The 17,614-nt window shown below is 46.7% G+C and overlaps 1 protein-coding gene across 1 annotated transcript; it reads right to left on the minus strand.

Moving 5' to 3' along the window:
- Positions 1–10,647: 10,647 nt before the first annotated feature.
- LOC137336029 (neurofilament medium polypeptide-like) lies at positions 10,648–14,743 on the minus strand. The gene is made up of 3 exons (XM_068001532.1): positions 13,682–14,743; positions 13,039–13,163; positions 10,648–11,827 (listed from the first exon to the last, which is right to left on the minus strand). Exons 1-3 carry the CDS (start codon positions 14,741–14,743, stop codon positions 10,648–10,650), a joined length of 2,367 nt encoding a protein of 788 aa, XP_067857633.1.
- Positions 14,744–17,614: the final 2,871 nt, after the last annotated feature.

Consider the following 17,614-nt stretch of genomic DNA (forward strand, 5'->3'; position numbering starts at 1 on the left):
CTGTTACCATCAATTCTGCATATTGGCTGCAGTGAGGGAGGGGAGAACTTTCTGAACTTCAATCGGACACCAGAACATAAAGGAAAGAAAGAGGGAACTTGCATTTAGTCAGCACCTTGCACAACCTCAGGACGTCCTATAGCATTTTACACCCAATGAAGTACTATTGAAGTGTAGTCACTGTTGTAATGTACCGAAACGCGGCAGCCAATTTGCACACAGCAAGGTCCTGCAAACAGCAATGAGAGAACGACCAGATAATCTATTTTAATGATGTTGTTTGAGGGATAAATATTGGCCTGGACACTGGGGAGAATTCCACTGCTCTTCTTCAAAATAGTGCCATGGGATCTTTTATGGTCACCTGAGAGGGCAGATGAGGATTTGAATACCACCTCATCCAAAAGATGGCACCTCCGACAGTGCAGCACTTCCTCAGTACTGCACTGGAGTGTCAGACTGGATTATGCGCTCGAGGCTCTGGAGTGGGACTTAAATCTATGACCCTCTGACGAGACGCCATCACTGAGCCAAGTCTGTCACCTTAACATTAGGAACAGGAGTAGGCCATTCAGCCCCTCGAGCCTGCTCTGCCATTCAATTAGATTGTGGCTGATTCACACCTCAACTCCATTTACCTGCCTGTGCTCCATATGCTTTGATACCCTTACCTAACAAAAGTCTATCCATCTCAGTCTTGAAAGCTCCAATTGTCCCAGCATCCACAATTGAAAAAGTAATTCAGGCAGCCCGACTGTTTTAAAATTCTACTGAAAGCTCCCTGTCTCAACAGCTCTTTGTTAGCTTGAGAAATATCACCAGCACTTCGGGCAAGTATGTCTGACCTCCAGTGTTTGTCGGCTGCATAGGTGCACACTTACGTCAAGTTTCAATCTATATTTCCATTGATTTGTGTGTATCTTAAATAAAAAGAAAATAGAACTTGCATTTCTGCTTTTATTGCATTTATCTTGCACCTTTTGTGTTCTCAGGATGTCCCAAAGCACTTCACAGTCACAAGATCTTTTGCACCCACCTGAATAGGCAGACAAGGCCTTGCTTTGATATCTTGTCCAAAAGACAGCACCTTTGATGATGCAGCATTCCCTTGGACTGAGCGTCAGCCGAGAACATGGGGTGAAGTTCTACAGTGGGGTTTGAACCCACTAACTGCTGATTTGTGGGCTAAAGGACTACCACTCAGTCAAACTGACATTCGGCTACTTATTTTAATAGACCTTGGTGTTTCAGTGCTGGATGAGCAGAAATTTCCCCCTATTAAATATCGGGAAGACCGAAGCCAGTGCTTTCAGTCCCCGGCAGAAACAATATTCCCTAGCCACTGACTGTCCCTCTCCCTGGCCACTCTCTGAGGCTGAACCGGACAGTTCGCAACCTTGGCGTCCTAGTCGACCCTGAGATGAGCTTCCGACCACATATCCACTCCATCACCAAGACCGCCTACTTCCACCTCCGTAACATCATCTGTCTCTGCCTCTACCTCAGCTGATCTGCTGCTGAAACCCTCATCTGTGCTTATATCACCTCTGGACTCAACTATTCCAATGCTGTCCTGGCTGGGCTCCCATCTTCCACCCTCTGTAAACTTGAGCTCATCCAAGACTCTGCTGCCTCTATCCTAACTCGCACCAAGTCCCGTTTACCCATCATCCCTGTACTCGCTGACCTACACCGGTCTGGCAAAGCTGCGATTTTAAAATTCTCACCCTTGTTTTCAAATCCCACCATGGCCTCACCCCTCCCTATCTCAGTAACCTCCTCCACCCCGACAACTCTCTGATTTCCCTGCACTCTTCCAATTCTGGCATCTTGCACATCCCCGATTTCCTTTGTTCCTCCATTGGCAGCCGTGCCTTCAGCCGTCTAAGCCCTAAGCTCTGGAATTCCCTCCCTAAAACCTCTCCGGCTTTCTACGTCACTCTCCTCCTTTAAGACGCTCCTTAAAATCTACCTCTTTGACCTGTCCAAATATCTCCTTATGTGGCTCGGTGTCAAATTTTGTCTGATTATGCTCCTGTGAAGCGCCTTGGGGCGTTTTACAATGTTAAAAGTGCTGTAGAAATGCGAATTGTTGTATATTTTAGACTCAGTGACAAGCAGCAGGACGGCTGTATGCCAGTGTGAAACACTCAACCAGCTACCGCCAACAGGGAAACTGTCAGATTGATGATCCAAAACAACAGTTAAGTGTGATGGTGTAAGATTGCAGGGATCATTGAATGCTTAAGCTTTGTAAGGATTACTAATCAAAGGGCACCAGACAAATCTTTTACCCCTCCACAGTATCGGCTGAAGATTCACCATCCATATCAAGCTTTTATTAGTGGCCTGAAATTCAGCTTGCTTTAATTTATCTTAGATTAACCGGTCCAAAATAAAATGACAATTACACAAACTAACCACCTTCTTTTTTAAAGGCACAGTATGCGACTGAATGAATGAATTAACCTCTTCTTGCCAAAGAAATAAAAGAAGAAATCCGACAACAAGATCAGGGACTGATTTCTTTATTATTAAAACATTTCCGAGAGCATGATTGACAGCATTTTAGGACTAAACATTAAACCTTACATGAGGCACTTGAGCAGACGTTATCAACCAACAGAACTGATAACCTTGACAGGTACAAAGGCAGGTTCAATGCTTCACCATAACCCAACACCAGCTGGGCTCTACTTAATACAAGTTATGTTCAATGTCCAGGAGTGACCTCGAGCCAGCAGAATGAATTTACAGTAAAGCTCCTCATTTAGCAGACAGGTTAACAGCTTTGAATAACAAGTCTACCAGGAATGTTAAAGTCCAGTTCAGTGTATTGCTGATAAGCATGTAGCTCGAACAATATCATTCCTTAATCTCAGGCAACCTCCTCCTCCCAAGTAGTTGACTTGGCTGTATCACATCCCACTAATCACTTGTCTTCAGCTTGATGATGTCTGTGTGTTGAATTTCCATCTGTCGCCTTAGTATCTCTTCCTTCTTCTGCCATCTGCTCCCTGCTGGGTAGAATGTATCTCACCTTTTGTGCATAAGTGATGCAAAGAATTACATGGAATGTACAGCAAAGAAGCAGGCCATTCGGCCCAACTGATCCGTGCCAGTATTTATGCTCCACACAAGCCTCCTTCCTGCTCTACTTCATCTAACCCCATCAACATATCCTTCTATTCCTTTCTCCCTCATGTGTTTATCTAGCTTCCCCTTAAATGAATCTATGCTATTCACCTCAACTACTCCCTGTGGTAGTGAGTTCCACATTCTAACCATTCTCTGGGTAAAGATGTTTCTCCTGAATTCCCTATTGGATTTATTAGTGACTATCTTATATTTATGGTCCCGAGTTTTGGTCTCCCCCACAAGTGAAAACATCTTCGCTGCCTCGACCCTGTCAAACCATACACTTCTTACATTTTGTCCATATTTGGCCAAACTTCTTAAAACTTTGAAATCCCACTTTTAACACTGTCTCAGCTTAGAAGTCTCGCTTTGTAAGTAAACCAGTTCTTGAACTTTCTCAGATTGATGCAAGACTCTGAAACTCCTGGATTTCTCTCTCTCCCAAAATCACCTGGTTCGGGCATCACAAACACAATCTTTTATACCACTCATTCCACAAAGAAAATGCCCCTTTTCCCATCTATTCTGATGGCTGACTAATGTGGTGATTGACTTTGTCGCAAAGATTCTTTTACTTTGGTGTCAATACCTGAGAGGGACAACGTCAAGAAATATTAATCAGCAAAATGTAATTACTTGACAGCAACTAGACCCGTCCATTAGCTTTGAAAACTCACTTTCACTTTTACTGGCCTTAAGTAATGGCAGGACAAGGTAAGAATGATTTGTTTTTAGGTTATCTCAGGGATCCTTATCTTGGTCAAATAGAACCCTTCATTCAACTTTGACAAACCTGCTTGCACCTAACACTAGTGATGTATTGGATCTTTTACATCCACCCAAGAGGGCAAAAGGGACCTTAGTTTAACATCTCACCTGTAAGACGGCACCTCCGATAGTACTGCACTCCCTCGGTGGTAGCCTAAATGGTGACAGCTTAGATTTAAATGCACACTATCTTGATTGCCAGTGAAGCAAAGATAAGGCATAAATCATACAAAAGGGACATTTTAACATCACTGCACTGCAGCTTTCTATAAACACACCGTCCCTTTGAAGCTTTTAAAATTCAGGGCTGGAAATCTACAATAGACTCAGCAGTCAAAGTAAGACAATTTAGAATTCCCAGACAACCTAGTAAACATTATTAAAAGCATGCAGAGCCTTAATCGACTTTCAACATAACAGAGGGATCCTCGCTCTCTTTATATTGCCTTTTGTGCAATCATCTAATCTATGGATTGATTTTTTTGTCGCTCCAATTGAAAGGGACTTCAATTATTGCCAATGTCAAGGGGATCAATACATGTGCTAGTTACTATTTAACAATCATTGTAATGCTTCTGCCCTGATGTCCAATCTGTTTATTGGAATATTTTGCATCAGCACATTTTGCATCAAAATTACATCAAAATGCTGCAGAAAAAAAAGCTGCGGTGATAAAAATGGGATGAGTGAGCCCTTTATCACAAAATTACTATTTAGATGTTTGAATTGGAGTCCCGTTTCTAAGAATGGTAGCCCTGGCAACGATGGGGAGAGATCATGTCAATAGTATTGATTTAAAATAAACTCGAAGCAAAACAAATAAAAATGATTTAAAGCAGCACGGGCTGCTGAGACACAGACTGCACATGAAATCACTGAAGGTTTGCTGATTCTGGTTGCAGTGTGTAATCCCTGCAGATCATGCCTTCGGAACATTTTTATTATTGACCAGATCACCCATGGAGCTGCTCACAGTAAACCGAACCTTTATGGTCTCATATTGCTTGGCCTTTCCAATCTTCTCCAGCCCTGATCTCTGAGCACACACCCACCATTCGTGACTCAGCTTTCAGTCACTATATTCCACCCTCCATAAACTAGAGCCCATCCAAAACTCCACAGTCCGTGTGCTAACTCGCACCAAGTCCCGTTCACCCATCGCCCCCGTGCTCACTCACTTCCATTGTGCTCCACCAACGCCTCAATTTTAAAACTCTCATCCCTGTGTTCAAATCCCTCTATGGCCTCGCCCCTCCCTATCTCTGCAATCTCCTCCAAGATCTCTGCGCTCCTCCAATTCTGACCTCTTATCCATTCCCCATCATCCCTCCCTAAACCTCTCCGCCTCTCTCTCCTCCTTAAAGATGCTCCTTAATAAAACCAACCTCTTTGACCAAGCTTTTGGTCGCCTGTGCGAATAACTCCTTATATGGTTCGGTGTCAAATTTTGCCTGACAATTGCTCATGCGAAATGCCTTGGGAGATTTCACTGTGTTAAAGGTGCTATATTAATGCAAATTGTTGTTGTTGTATCCCTGCACTCTGAAATTCTCTTCCTTAACCTCTTCCCATTCCCACCTTTAAAGTCCTCCTCATAACTCACCTCTTTGCCTATGCTTTCTGTCACCTCCACTCCCTTCTATTGTACTTGCTGTTCTCGTCTCCTTGTAAAGTGCACGGGACCATATTTGAGATCTCAAATGTAAAAAGTTTTAAAAAGTGACCTTGGACTCAATCACCTTCGAAAATAAATAAATAAAGGAAATACGCGCTGAACTAGCAACCAAACCAATTAATTTAATATTTAATTCCTTAAAAGAAGGGGGGAGGTTGAAATCACTGCACACTGAGTCGGGGTGCTGGGGAATCAACCTGTGTGTGCACAAAGAGGGCGCGGCCCCTTTAAATACTGCGGATCCCGGGGAAGCCCACGGCGTCACAGATCATGACTGCAGCATTTTGCTGCATTCTTGCATTGGAATGAACTGGCTGTTTCCCCCATCGTTGCCTCGAACTCCACACACCGAATCTGCCAACACTTTCACCGTCCTGGATCCAGTGTGATTTCCCCCAATGTCCAGCAGCTCCATTTAAAAAAAATTGTTGCTAGGGTGGGGAGAGGGAATTCTCCAGGAGCCGCCTAATCTCACTCTCCCCTTCCCTCACAGAACCTGCATTTACGCCTCGCTGCTCCTTAAAGACTTCTCATTAAATCATCAGAAATGATGTAAGGTCACAGTACTTCATTTAAGGCTTTATTTTCACAAGCAAAAAAAGATGATATACGTTTAAGCGCAACAGGACTCTCGTTGTTTCCACTGACCGCCCCCCTCCCCGCCAAAAAAAAGTTGGAACTCAACCAATATTGAGAAACGTGGGTGGGAGAGTGCGAACCAAAGACAAGTACCAGTTACAAGCCTGAACTTTATAGAGTCCTTGGTCCCATTCCCTGAATCCACACACAAACACACACAAAACAAACACACACGGAGAGACAGAGCAAACTGATGTAAATGCTTCCCGGCGCTGCTGTGACTCCATCTGCATCCGTCCTGTTGATTTCACGGCAATTTCCTTGACTCCGTCAGCCAATGGGCGATCTCCCTGTACGTGTGGGGTGATGGAGACACTGTTGTGCTGCAATAACAACTGAAAAGAAGTAACAAACTGTTCGAAAATTCAGAATTAATAAAAAACAGACGGAACATAAAAGACAGAGGTTGTTGACTTCTGCGCCAGTTCGTTGCAACTGATGGCCAATGGCTCAAAAATATGACGGGGGGAGGAGCGAAACAAACTTTCAGCAGTGCATCTTGCGTATGTTTAATTATTAAAAGCCTGCAATGCTGTAGAAATCCGGAGCAGCATGCCCACATCCTTAATGCTCTGGCTAACCCTTTAATGTTGCGTTCCACAGCCCTCGGCTAACTTCACTGCAGGGAGCGAGCGAGAGAGAAAGTTTAATCACTGCAGCAAAAATAAAACATTTCGCAGCACATTCAAAAACGCTGCCTTAACCACGTCCACGGAGGGGGCTGTGGGAGAGCAGGGGAGAGAGCTGAAATCCGCGAGTTACAACAAGTTAGGTGCTGCAAACTGAGGGCGTTTGGCTGTGGCAGTGTTTGCAAAATGACATTAGTTTTTTTTTCTGGGGCGGGAGGGAGTTGAAGCACTAATTAACTCGGTTTCAAGTAATCCGTCTTTATTTATGACACTTTTATTTAAGTTTCACGTCGAGCGGTTCAGTACCAGTTACAAGGGTCCAGAGGGGCAATTTTTTCACTCAAAGGGTGGTGAGTGTCTGGAACGAGCTGCCAGAGGCAGTAGTAGAGGCGGGTACAATTTTGTCTTTTAAAAAGCATTTGGACAGTTACATGGGTAAGATGGGTATGGAGGGATATGGGCCAAGTGCAGGCAATTGGGACTAGCTTAGTGGTATAAACTGGGCGACATGGACATGTTGGGCCGAAGGGCCTGTTTCCATGTTGTAACTTCTATGATTCTATGATTCTATCCCACACTGGCCGCACTGACCAGAAACTGACAGGCCGGCCCGATGGGATTGGTGATGTGTGTTTCTGGACGGTGATGGTGAAGGTGGGCGATAGCCGGGGTGAGGCTTGAGTTACAGAGCGTGTACTGCAGATCATCTCTTTAGAGGATGTTTCAAGGACAATGGGACGGGGGGCGGGGGAATGGCTCCTGACCCAGACATGCTTTTTCGGACTCTGGGGTGACAGATTTTCCACTGACAGAACCAATATTTAATATTTAATAAAGCGACTGAGAAGCTTTCATCTCTCCCCATTAGCTTTCAGGGAGATGCTGCGTTTGATACACTTATCCTGTTCTGGGACTCCTTGTCCCCAGTGTCCATTAATACTGCTGCCGGTTATCCTGGTGCATTGTCGGATTGCTTGGATGCAGAACATTACTGTGTTAAGATGTGAGCTGCTTCGGTTCGGGCGCTCGCCCAGCTTTCCCCTGGGCGGTCCTCTCAGCATTAACACAAGTGGTTGAAGTTTTTTTTTCACCGATCCACGTTTCAGAGACAGCTGAGCAATGCGCCGACACTGCGCTTCCCTGGGATTAATGGACTGCACAGTAACTTGTGTGTGGTTTCAATGGGGATTGGGAACAGCAAAGTCCCCACCCCGCCCCCGCTCGCCCCTTGCCCAGTTCATTCAGCGTCTGTGGGAGGAGCTGTCCACACATATGCAGTGCTGAATTGTATCACGCAACGAGTTTCTCTGTCCAGAACAGAAAGTGCTGAAAATGTGCACCAGCATTTGGAAGAGATAACGGTTTTGGTTGGGGCCGGGAAGGAGGGCAGGGGGAGGCGGTGGGACGGTGGGTCCCTTCTCACAGCTGACGAAGGCGCCCAACCGAGACCTTTAATCTTTCTCTGTCAGATACTGACGCACCTGCCGGGTAGTTGCAGCACTAGCGCGCTCCTCCCGCAGCCGAATTTCAGGCACCGTCTTAACTCTCTGCTTTAAGACTTAAACGAGATAGAGCAGCAAGTCTGTACGATTTCTTGTTAGAAAACATTCCTTGGCAGAAATTATGAATAAGGGCCTAATTCCCCCCCCCCCCCCCAAAAAAAAAAATCGTTGTGACCCTGAAGCAGTTAATTCTGGGATGTTTCGTCTTTTTTGGTGCAGTGTATTTGAAGCCCACTGTCACATGCTACACTGATGCACCTTCGCTCGTCCGAAAACAACATCCGCAATTTCACTGACACCCATCCTCCGGAAGGGGCACACTTTTCAAGGTGGAGAGCCAGGTGCCATTTGGTTTCACATGGCACCCAATTCAACCACCAGCAGATCATTGACTTCAGCATTGTCAAGGCGGATCACCCTTTCCAAACTTCAAGGGCATCACCTTAAATGCAGCAGGACTAATAATGTAGTGATAAAGAATTGTGTGGCAGGAGCAGTGTTGGTGTTTTAAAGGACATTTGTATCTAATCATTGCAATGGTGATATAAAACTAAGGCAGATCCCCATTAAGTGATAATCCCCTTTTCCAGGCCATTATAATGTAGGTATGACTGTAAGATATATGTTTCTTTCAGCATTGTTCCTATGTATGGTTTGTGTTTCTCGACATCAAATCTCTACGTTATGTGCGTTGTTGTGAAAAGGGGCCGAGGTCTGGGTGCGCGACAGAGGCGTGTGGGTCCGGAGTGGTGTTGGGCATGTGGCTGCATGAATGAAACCCAGCCAGATATCAATCAAAGCCAATCCGGGATCCCACATCCTCGCTGAGGATTTGGCGCTTCATTGCTCTGAAGGGAAGGGCCGTTTGACCTTGGACTGACCACTGACACCCATTTGTACTCAACGGGTAAAAACGTGGAGTCTGAACGTTGCAGCAGAGGGGAAGGTAGTCGGAAGAAAATAAGACCGGTTTTAAATTGTTGGAGATGATAATGCGAGACACGATACCAGTTCCACTCTGCTCAGGCTCACTAGACTGGAACTGGAGCTAGGAGCACATGGAATGGGATTCCCATGTTAGATCCAATACCTGAACATCGTGTTGCTGCATTCAGCTGCATTTTAGCGTCCGTTTGATTCGCTTAATTTAACCCACCATTGCAAAAACAAATACAATGCAGCTCGAACCACATATAAACAAGGCAAGGTATTTCATCAAGATTTAAGGTCAAAACGTTATCAAGTATTATAGGTAGAAATTCTGACATCCCATTGAGCTGATATGAACATTTGCACGTTCATTTAATTGGGCAACTGTTATGAAATACTTTACAACTATCACACTTTGGGATATCCCCCCAACAGATAACTTTTAATTCAACGTCAACCTGATACTGAAAGCTGCCTCGTCATTCTTAAACGGCAGCAATAGAATCTTCCATGTATAGACCTGTCAAGAAGATTCCTTTCATTATTCATCGAGCACAGGCTCGATGGGCCGAATGGCCTCCTTCTGTGCCGTAACGATTCTATGATTTGGCACCATTGGAAGAGCAGATGAGTCCAGGGAACGAATCGATTCAAAGATAGCGCCCGCCCTTTAGACCATCTCTCGCTCTTGATGACATGTGTTTCACTGAAACCCAACCCAAGGGCAAGCTCGGATAATGAGACACCTCCCCCCAACGCCCCCTTGTATTTTAAACCAATAAACCAGGCGTTGAGTTTTGGAATATGACTTTTATTCAGCAAGTACTGCAGTGAAGTTTCACATGGGGTGATAAACTGTGGCATATTGGTGAATGATCAATCAACCTTCCCTCCCATCAATGGAAGTCCATTTTAATAGCACCCGTGAGGTAAACATATATTCATCAATAGGAGCTGTTTAAGGCTAAGGATTTTTTTTTAGTTTTTTACAAACTTTTTGGCTCAGTTTATTCTTTGCATAATACATCTTTAGACTTTCTCAAAAGCGCCCCTCCAGCAGATCGAGAGAACCTCTCTTGGGATTATTGTGTTTTGTTCCTGTCATGATTCGGTGCATATTTCTTCCATGCATTTTGGTTTGCGATTGTGGTTTTATTTTCTTCTTTCGGTGGTTCCTTTGTTTTCCGGCATTGTGGAGGGCACATTGTTATCTTGCATGCAGTTTCTTCTATTGCACAAAAAGGAAAAGACGGGAAGTCTGGAGCTCCCCCACGGGAGAACCCATTCTGCTGAAGGCCATATAAGCTGTCACACCCATGCATCTTTACCTGTCAAGTGCCATCCCCTTCGCTTCCCGAGGTCCGGGTTACTCGTTGTCTTCCTCTTTCTTTAGCACCGCGTGTGAGATCTTCTCGACCGTCTTGGTGGACACAATCGTCTCCTGGACTACCTCTTCCACCTCCTCGACCGTCTGAGTTACCGTGACAGACTTGGTTATCTCCTTGATGTGTTTCGTGGTCCCGTCTCCTTCGTCCAGGACTTTACGGACCGTCGATGTCGCCGTCTTTGTGTGGAGAACCCCCAAGTCAAAGGCGTCCTCCTTTGAAGGGCTTTTGTCTACACCATTGGAAATGATCTGCGAGTCTATTTCCTTTTCCTCTGCGTCTTCTCCTTCCTCCTCAGCCTCGCCATTGACGGTCGCCACCTCGTCTTTTAACTTGGCTTCACCATTCTTGTCCTCAGCTTCTGCCTTATCTTCTTCTTTCGGTGCTTTTTCTTCACTTGCCGCTTCTTTTTCTCCTCCAACTGTCTCGACCTTAGTCTCACCAACGATCTTCTCTCCCACTGCTTCCTCGCCCTTCTTCTCCTCTTCTTGATCTCCTTCTTCACTGGGTTCCTTTTCTTCCTTCTTGCCCTCTTCCTCCTTGCCTCCTTCTTCTTCCTCGTCCTCACTTTTCTGCTTGGCCTGATCTGCTTCCTCTGGGGCAGCCTTTGCTTTCTCCGCCTTCACGCTTTCAATCTTTTCCTCCACATCTTCACCTTTTTCTGCTTCTTCCTCGGCCTCACCTTCCTCTTTGCCTTCACCCTTCTCCTCTTCACCAGCTTCTCCTTCCCCCGCCTCCTCTTCCTTTTCTTCCTCCTCACCTTCTCCCTTTCCCTCCTCCTCCTCCTCCTCTTCCTCTTCTGCTTCCTCCTCCTCGCCCTTCCCCTTTGGCTCTGCCTGAACCCCAGCCTTGACTGTGGCCACAATCGCCTCTTGAACCAACTCCTCTTGTTCTTCACCTTCCTCCTTTTCTTCTGCACTCTTCTCGGCCGCGATCTCCTCGACCAGGTCCAGCTCTTCCAGTTCCGCCTTCTCGTCTTCTACTTTCGTTTCTTCGATTATCTCTTCCACGAACTTATGCTGGACTTTCAGCTTCGGCGCTTCTTTCGTCTTCTGCACTTTCGTGGGCGCCGTGGGTGTACTCGGCGCCCTGTACGGGAACGAAGGGCCGGTGATGCTTCCAGAGAAGGTGTACCTCGATTCTTCGCCCTCTAGAAGTTTCCTGTAGAGACAGATAAGACGGGGAATACACAGTCAACACCTGCAACACAAACAGCCACCATCGTCCCGATACCGAGAACTCCTCTGGCCAGTACAACCCGTTCAATCGCACAGTTATCTTGAAGTTGGGAGGAAGCTCCTGTGGAGCGCAGACACCGGTTGGGCCGAATGGCCTGCTTCTGTGCTGTAAATTCTATGTCATTCGATGAAATCAAAGGTCGGTTTGATCATTTTGAGGGAGCTCGTGTTGACTTGCAGTAACTTTTAACATTACAAATAAAAGATTGAAAGGTCACAGAAGAAGGCATTGGGTTCTAGGGAGCAGAGTCTGCGATAACGCAAAGTCATCCGGGGCAAACACATCTTTGCAGTGATCGAAATAAAGGGGGAAAAAAACACTTTTAAAAATCTGGAAACGCTGGCAACACACAGCATTTGAGAGAGTATCGAGAGGTTAACGCTTTGGTTTGGGGAACACCATCAGGACGCCTCTGATGAAGGTTTCACTCACCTTAACTCGTCTTATCTGCTTCTTTCGCGTATTGACAAAAACTTTTCATTAAAAATGCAGTCATTTCTCTTCGAAATCAAAAACTGGGATTTAATTCCACAATAATCTAAAAGGACCCCCCTCCCCCAGCTCTCAAAGGGCTTAAAGAGGAAATAATCTTTTGAATCTTGGCACCGTTTTGTTGAGATGGAAATTGAAATAGATGCGCAAACCAGACCGGGCTGACCTGTAATTGTTTTTCCGATGGAAAGAGGTTGAATGTGATCTGAAGGACGCATCGAACAGGCTTATAAATGGGGGTATTTAATGGAATTCTCCACAGTTCAGGAATGACCACTCTCTCCATGGTTTAACATCAATTTGACCCATTCGGTGTGTCCCTCTCTTTCCTCTGCACGTCTTTTGTTGCGAGACCACTTGATGAAACACCGCTACATTCCTGCCTTTTGTATTTTAAGCCTCTCTCTTTGACCATTGCACCTCCGAGCAATACTGTGTGCCCCGCCCTCAATCCATTTAAAGGCTGCATCGGTACTCTGAGGGTGTCTGGTATTACTTTAATTACAGAAGGGGGAATGGTACCGACACACCCAGATTCAGACCTGGTTTTTAATCTCTCATTAAAAATGACTTTCCTGTGCCCTCAAATGCCACCTTCCGCCCTCCACTGCGCCAGAGCACGCCCCTTGTCACCTCCGTACCTGTAGGCAGCGATCTCTATATCCAGAGCCATTTTCACATTCAGCAGGTCCTGGTATTCCCTCAAGTGACGAGCCATTTCCCATTTAGTACCTCGGAGCTCGTTCTCTAGTTGCTGGACTGTCTCCTGAATTATATAGAAGAAAAACATACGCACAAAAAAATCAAATATCTTCTTCAGTCGGGTTCAATTGAAAGCACCGCGTAGCCTTAAAATGGCAATGCATCTCTTAAAAGGGCAATGCATCCCTTTTAAAAAGGGGCAATAGGAGAACGGTGATTGCAGTTGTGCAATTTGGACGTCTCGAGGACAAAACCCACCATTAAGCCAAGATAAGCTGGTGGGCTACGCCCAAAAACTTCACTGTAAATCTAAGAGGTCAACTGGGACTTTTAAAGCTGGCCGGGGGCGGGAGCATGCCCACCGCTTGATCGATGACTCTCTGCAGCATCGGGACTGCGGAGAGCGACCTGGGTCGACAACATTTCAAACACTATCAAGGTGGACAATCAACTGAAATCACTATTACAGGGAGCGTGCGTCGATCTTACAGCACCCTAGACCGAGATTGACATGTCCCAGGAAGGTGGCGTCCAGTTCTAAGGTGCGACGGGGCAGGCTTGCCCTTCTCGCTGAGTTCCTACCTGGTAGTTTGACACGTCCGCGTTATGTCGGTCCTCGATATCATTCAGCTGCCTTTCCAGGGACTCCTTGGTGCCCCTCACCGACTCCAGCTCGATGCTCTTGGTCTGCAGCTGGCGCCTGTACTCGCCGATCTCCTCCCGGGCCGAGCGGATGGCGTCCTTGTTCATCTCGGCCGCCTCGTTGAGCTTGGCGTAGCGGCACTTGAACCACTCCTCGGTCTGCTGCATGTTCTTGGCCGAGTGACCTTCCAGCTGGGAGCGGATGTCCTTCAGGGCGGAGGTGAGGTCGGTCTTGAGGAAGTCCTTCTTCTCCACGGTGATCTGGGAGGCTTGGATCTGGGCGAAGAGGTCGACCACCTCCTCCTCGTGGTTGTTCCGAAGGAAAGCCACCTCGTCCTGGAGGGACTGCGCCTTCTTCTCCATCTCCACCTTCATCAGGGCGGCGTCGTCCATCTCCTTCTTTAGGGCCCTGATGGTGGCTTCCGTCTCGTCCCTCAGGCGAGCCTCTTCCTCGAAGCGGTCCTTCAGGCGTTGCATGTCATCGTCCAGGTGATCGGTGTCCAGCTGGATTTGGGCTTTTTCGTGGTTGACCTGCTCGATGAGGGTCCTCAGCTCCCTGATCTCCTGGTCGTACACGTCGCCCAGTTGCCCGTGGGACACCTGCTTCTGCCTGTGCGCTTGGATCTCAGCGTCCAACTCCTTGTTCTGCTGCTCCAAGAAGTGCACCTTGTCGATGTAGCCGGCGAAACGGTCGTTGAGCCCTTGAAGGAGCTCCTTCTCGTTGCTGCGGATGATTTTGTAATCTCCGTTCAGGGCACTGGACTGGCTGAAGTCAAGGCTGTCGGACGAGCTGTAGGCTCGGGGAGCTTGGGCGCTGGCGATCCGCCGGTGGTGGTAGGAAGAGGAGGAGGAGGAGGCGGCCGCCGTGCTCGGTCCTCCCCGGGACCAGGACTGAGATCGGAAGCCGCTGGAAGGCGAGCCGCTGGCTCGGCTGCTGTAGCTCCTCGACTCAATCCTCCTGTACAAGGAAGGGTTGCCGATCGCTTCCAGTGTGTAGCTCATCTTGGGGAGAGACTGTGTGAGATGTTCACAGTGAAATCCTCCTGTCGCGGCGCCTCCTTTATATATCCAGGGCATATTCGCCAACATGGCAAGAATTAGCTCTGAGCTTCCTAATTGATCTGTTGAGCAGGAGGAGGTACCATTTCTTTCGCTCTCCACCTCCTGATGTATGACCCACGTGCTTTGGGCGTGGGCCAAAGGACATCCACCCTCCCAACACTTGCAAACCAGGCTGTGAAACCCCAAACAAGCTTCAGTTAATAAGGGGGGAGGGGGGGGTAAAAGAAAAAAAATGCCCCCATTCACCTGGACGGGGGCCCTTTTTAACTTCCAGGTTGGTACTGTGGGCATCAGGAAGAGACACGGTTGCAAAAACAAGGAGAGCTCATTCTGTTAAAGGTAAGCGGTAGAAACATACCGGGACTTAGAAACCCTGCTATGGGAACCTTAAAACCGTTCTACCAACCAGGGAGATTCTGAGTGTGATACAGAGCAATGGGGTGACGCTAATTTTATTCCTATTATTTTATTAATATTATTTGATATGCTGCTAGCGTTAGACGAAGAGGGGTGGGAAGAGGCTCCTGCGGAGCATAAACACCAGCATGGACCAGTTGGGCCGAGTGGCCTGTTTCTATGCTGTAAATTCCATGCAATGGGGAATATCGCGTTGTATGTTTGTTATCTAAAAGCGTCCAGTTAATAAAAGTTAAAATGACTCCCTCAATGCCTTCCTCTTTTTGATGGGCAGTTCAGACAATGCTTTAGCTGGACGGCATGTTCTGGCACCTTTTGCAACTGAACTAACCGGGGATTGGGACTGTATTATACATGGACCTGAAAACCCACTGTAAAACTGGCTGATGGGGCGTCGGGTCATTTTAAACAGGAGGGCGGACTGCCAACGCAACGTTACTTTTCTTGAATATCAAGCCTGAAAAGCCCCAATTCTGCAAGCGTCGGGAAGGCGAGCAGCTGGTTTCAGATGAATGCAATGTTAGGGATTTTAGTTGGTGGGGGGGGGTCGAGGAATTAAAAACCTGTCACCAGGCGAGGATTTCACTCCCCCCTCATCCCCATCCATCTATATTATTGATGGCTCCCTTCCCGCAGCAAGCAGAGGAGAAACTTGTCTGTCTTGGCGCCTCCTTGTTGAAAGGTCCTGCCGAGGCGGGGCAGGGGGGCGGCAGAGAGAGCAGTTTCCCCCTTGCGCAGTGGAGTTGTGCAGAACCATTTCTTAAAATAGGATAGCGAGTCGAAGTCAAAGGAGCGCCAGGGCTGCAGAGTGGGCGGAGGAGCCTGTTTGTGTGTTGGAATGGATGGGATGGAGGGAGAGGGCTTAACACTGTCGAGAACAGTGGCAAACAGATAATGATAACTGGATCAGGCTTCTGATCTGATTTCAGGTATATGAAGAGGTTTTTTTCCCCCAATATGTAACTTGCTCTCCCTGGATCAGAACTGCACCGATTATATTGAAAGGAATGATTCAGACATGCACCGAATCCCTCCACTCTATCCCCTGAAAGGTGAATTGACTAATACAGTGCTCCCCCCATCAGATAAGGATCTCCCCTTCTCTCTGCTCAGCTCAGACTGAGGCGGGGACGATCCGACAAAGCCTTCTGTTTTCCACTCCAATGGAATGGTCCTGCTGTCTTCGGTCGGTTCACTGAAGCATTTATTCAATGCACGGTGTGGGAAGGGGAAATAAATTCATGTCGCACTGCAGGGGGCGGCGGGGGGGGGGGACTAAAAGTCTCGTTGCACACACACTGCAGTCAAATCATTTCCACCCCTTGCCTTTAATTTCCAAATCAATGGGACGGAGGAGCAGAAATCACCGCGACCAGCAACAAGGCAAAAAAAAAAGCTGATTGCAGCTCACTTCCAGCCCGAGCCGGCCACTTAAAGGGAACGTGTCTCTCCAATTTATTTTCCTGCCCATTCGAATGGACTGCAGGTTCATTCAGAACATTGTCGGAAGGTAATTGGTACAGTGTGTTAGAAAAGTTCATGCTAAACTATAGACTTTGTTTTCACCAGTTTTTGGATATCTCAGCTGTGTAAGGTCTCTGGGTATATTAGGGAGGAAGTCTCCGAAAGCTTGTGAATTTAAAATAAAATTGCTGGACTATAACTTGGTGTTGTAAAATTGTTTACAATTATATTAGGGAAGTTATTAGAGAGCTATCTCTTGCTTGTAAAATGATGTTTGGAGAAGCAAGCCCCTTCAATAGGATGAACGACAAAGTAAATAGTAAATCCAAGAATGAATGAATCACAGAATCAACTCACCTCTGAAAAGAATGTAATTCTAGGTTTTTGTTTAAAATATTAAACTTTTCCAGGTATCCTTCACTTTTATAATCGCCCTCCTCCCGCCCCCACAAAATCCACTTTCCAATCAAAGGGTTTTAAATTCCCCTCAGTGTTACAAAATATTGATTGTATAGTTCCTATCTGGGTCAGATCGACTGGTTTTCTGAATCTATTTAATTTAGGTTGTACAGATTTTGTATTACTTAAGAATTTACAGCATACAATTAGGTCATTCGGCCCAACTGGTCTATGCCAGCGTTTATGCTCCACACGAGCCTTCTCCCACCCGACCTGCATATCCTTCGATTCCTTTCTCCCTCATGTGTTTATCGAGCTTCCCCTTAAATCCATTTCCAGACAGCACACTGGCTGTCAGATGTGAGGAGAAGATTTCCTCGACAACTGACCTTTCTCTCTCTGTGCAGCTGAAGGAGATTCTTCAGAGCTTCAGAAATAATAAGCAGCAGATGTCATTAAATTAGGGCAGAGGAGCGTATCGATAGTTGGGTTCGAAATCAGTAACAAGGGATTAGGAATGACATTTCATTC

The sequence above is a fragment of the Heptranchias perlo genome, chromosome 20, assembly GCF_035084215.1.
Source record: "Heptranchias perlo isolate sHepPer1 chromosome 20, sHepPer1.hap1, whole genome shotgun sequence".
NCBI classification, from domain to species: domain Eukaryota; kingdom Metazoa; phylum Chordata; class Chondrichthyes; order Hexanchiformes; family Hexanchidae; genus Heptranchias; species Heptranchias perlo.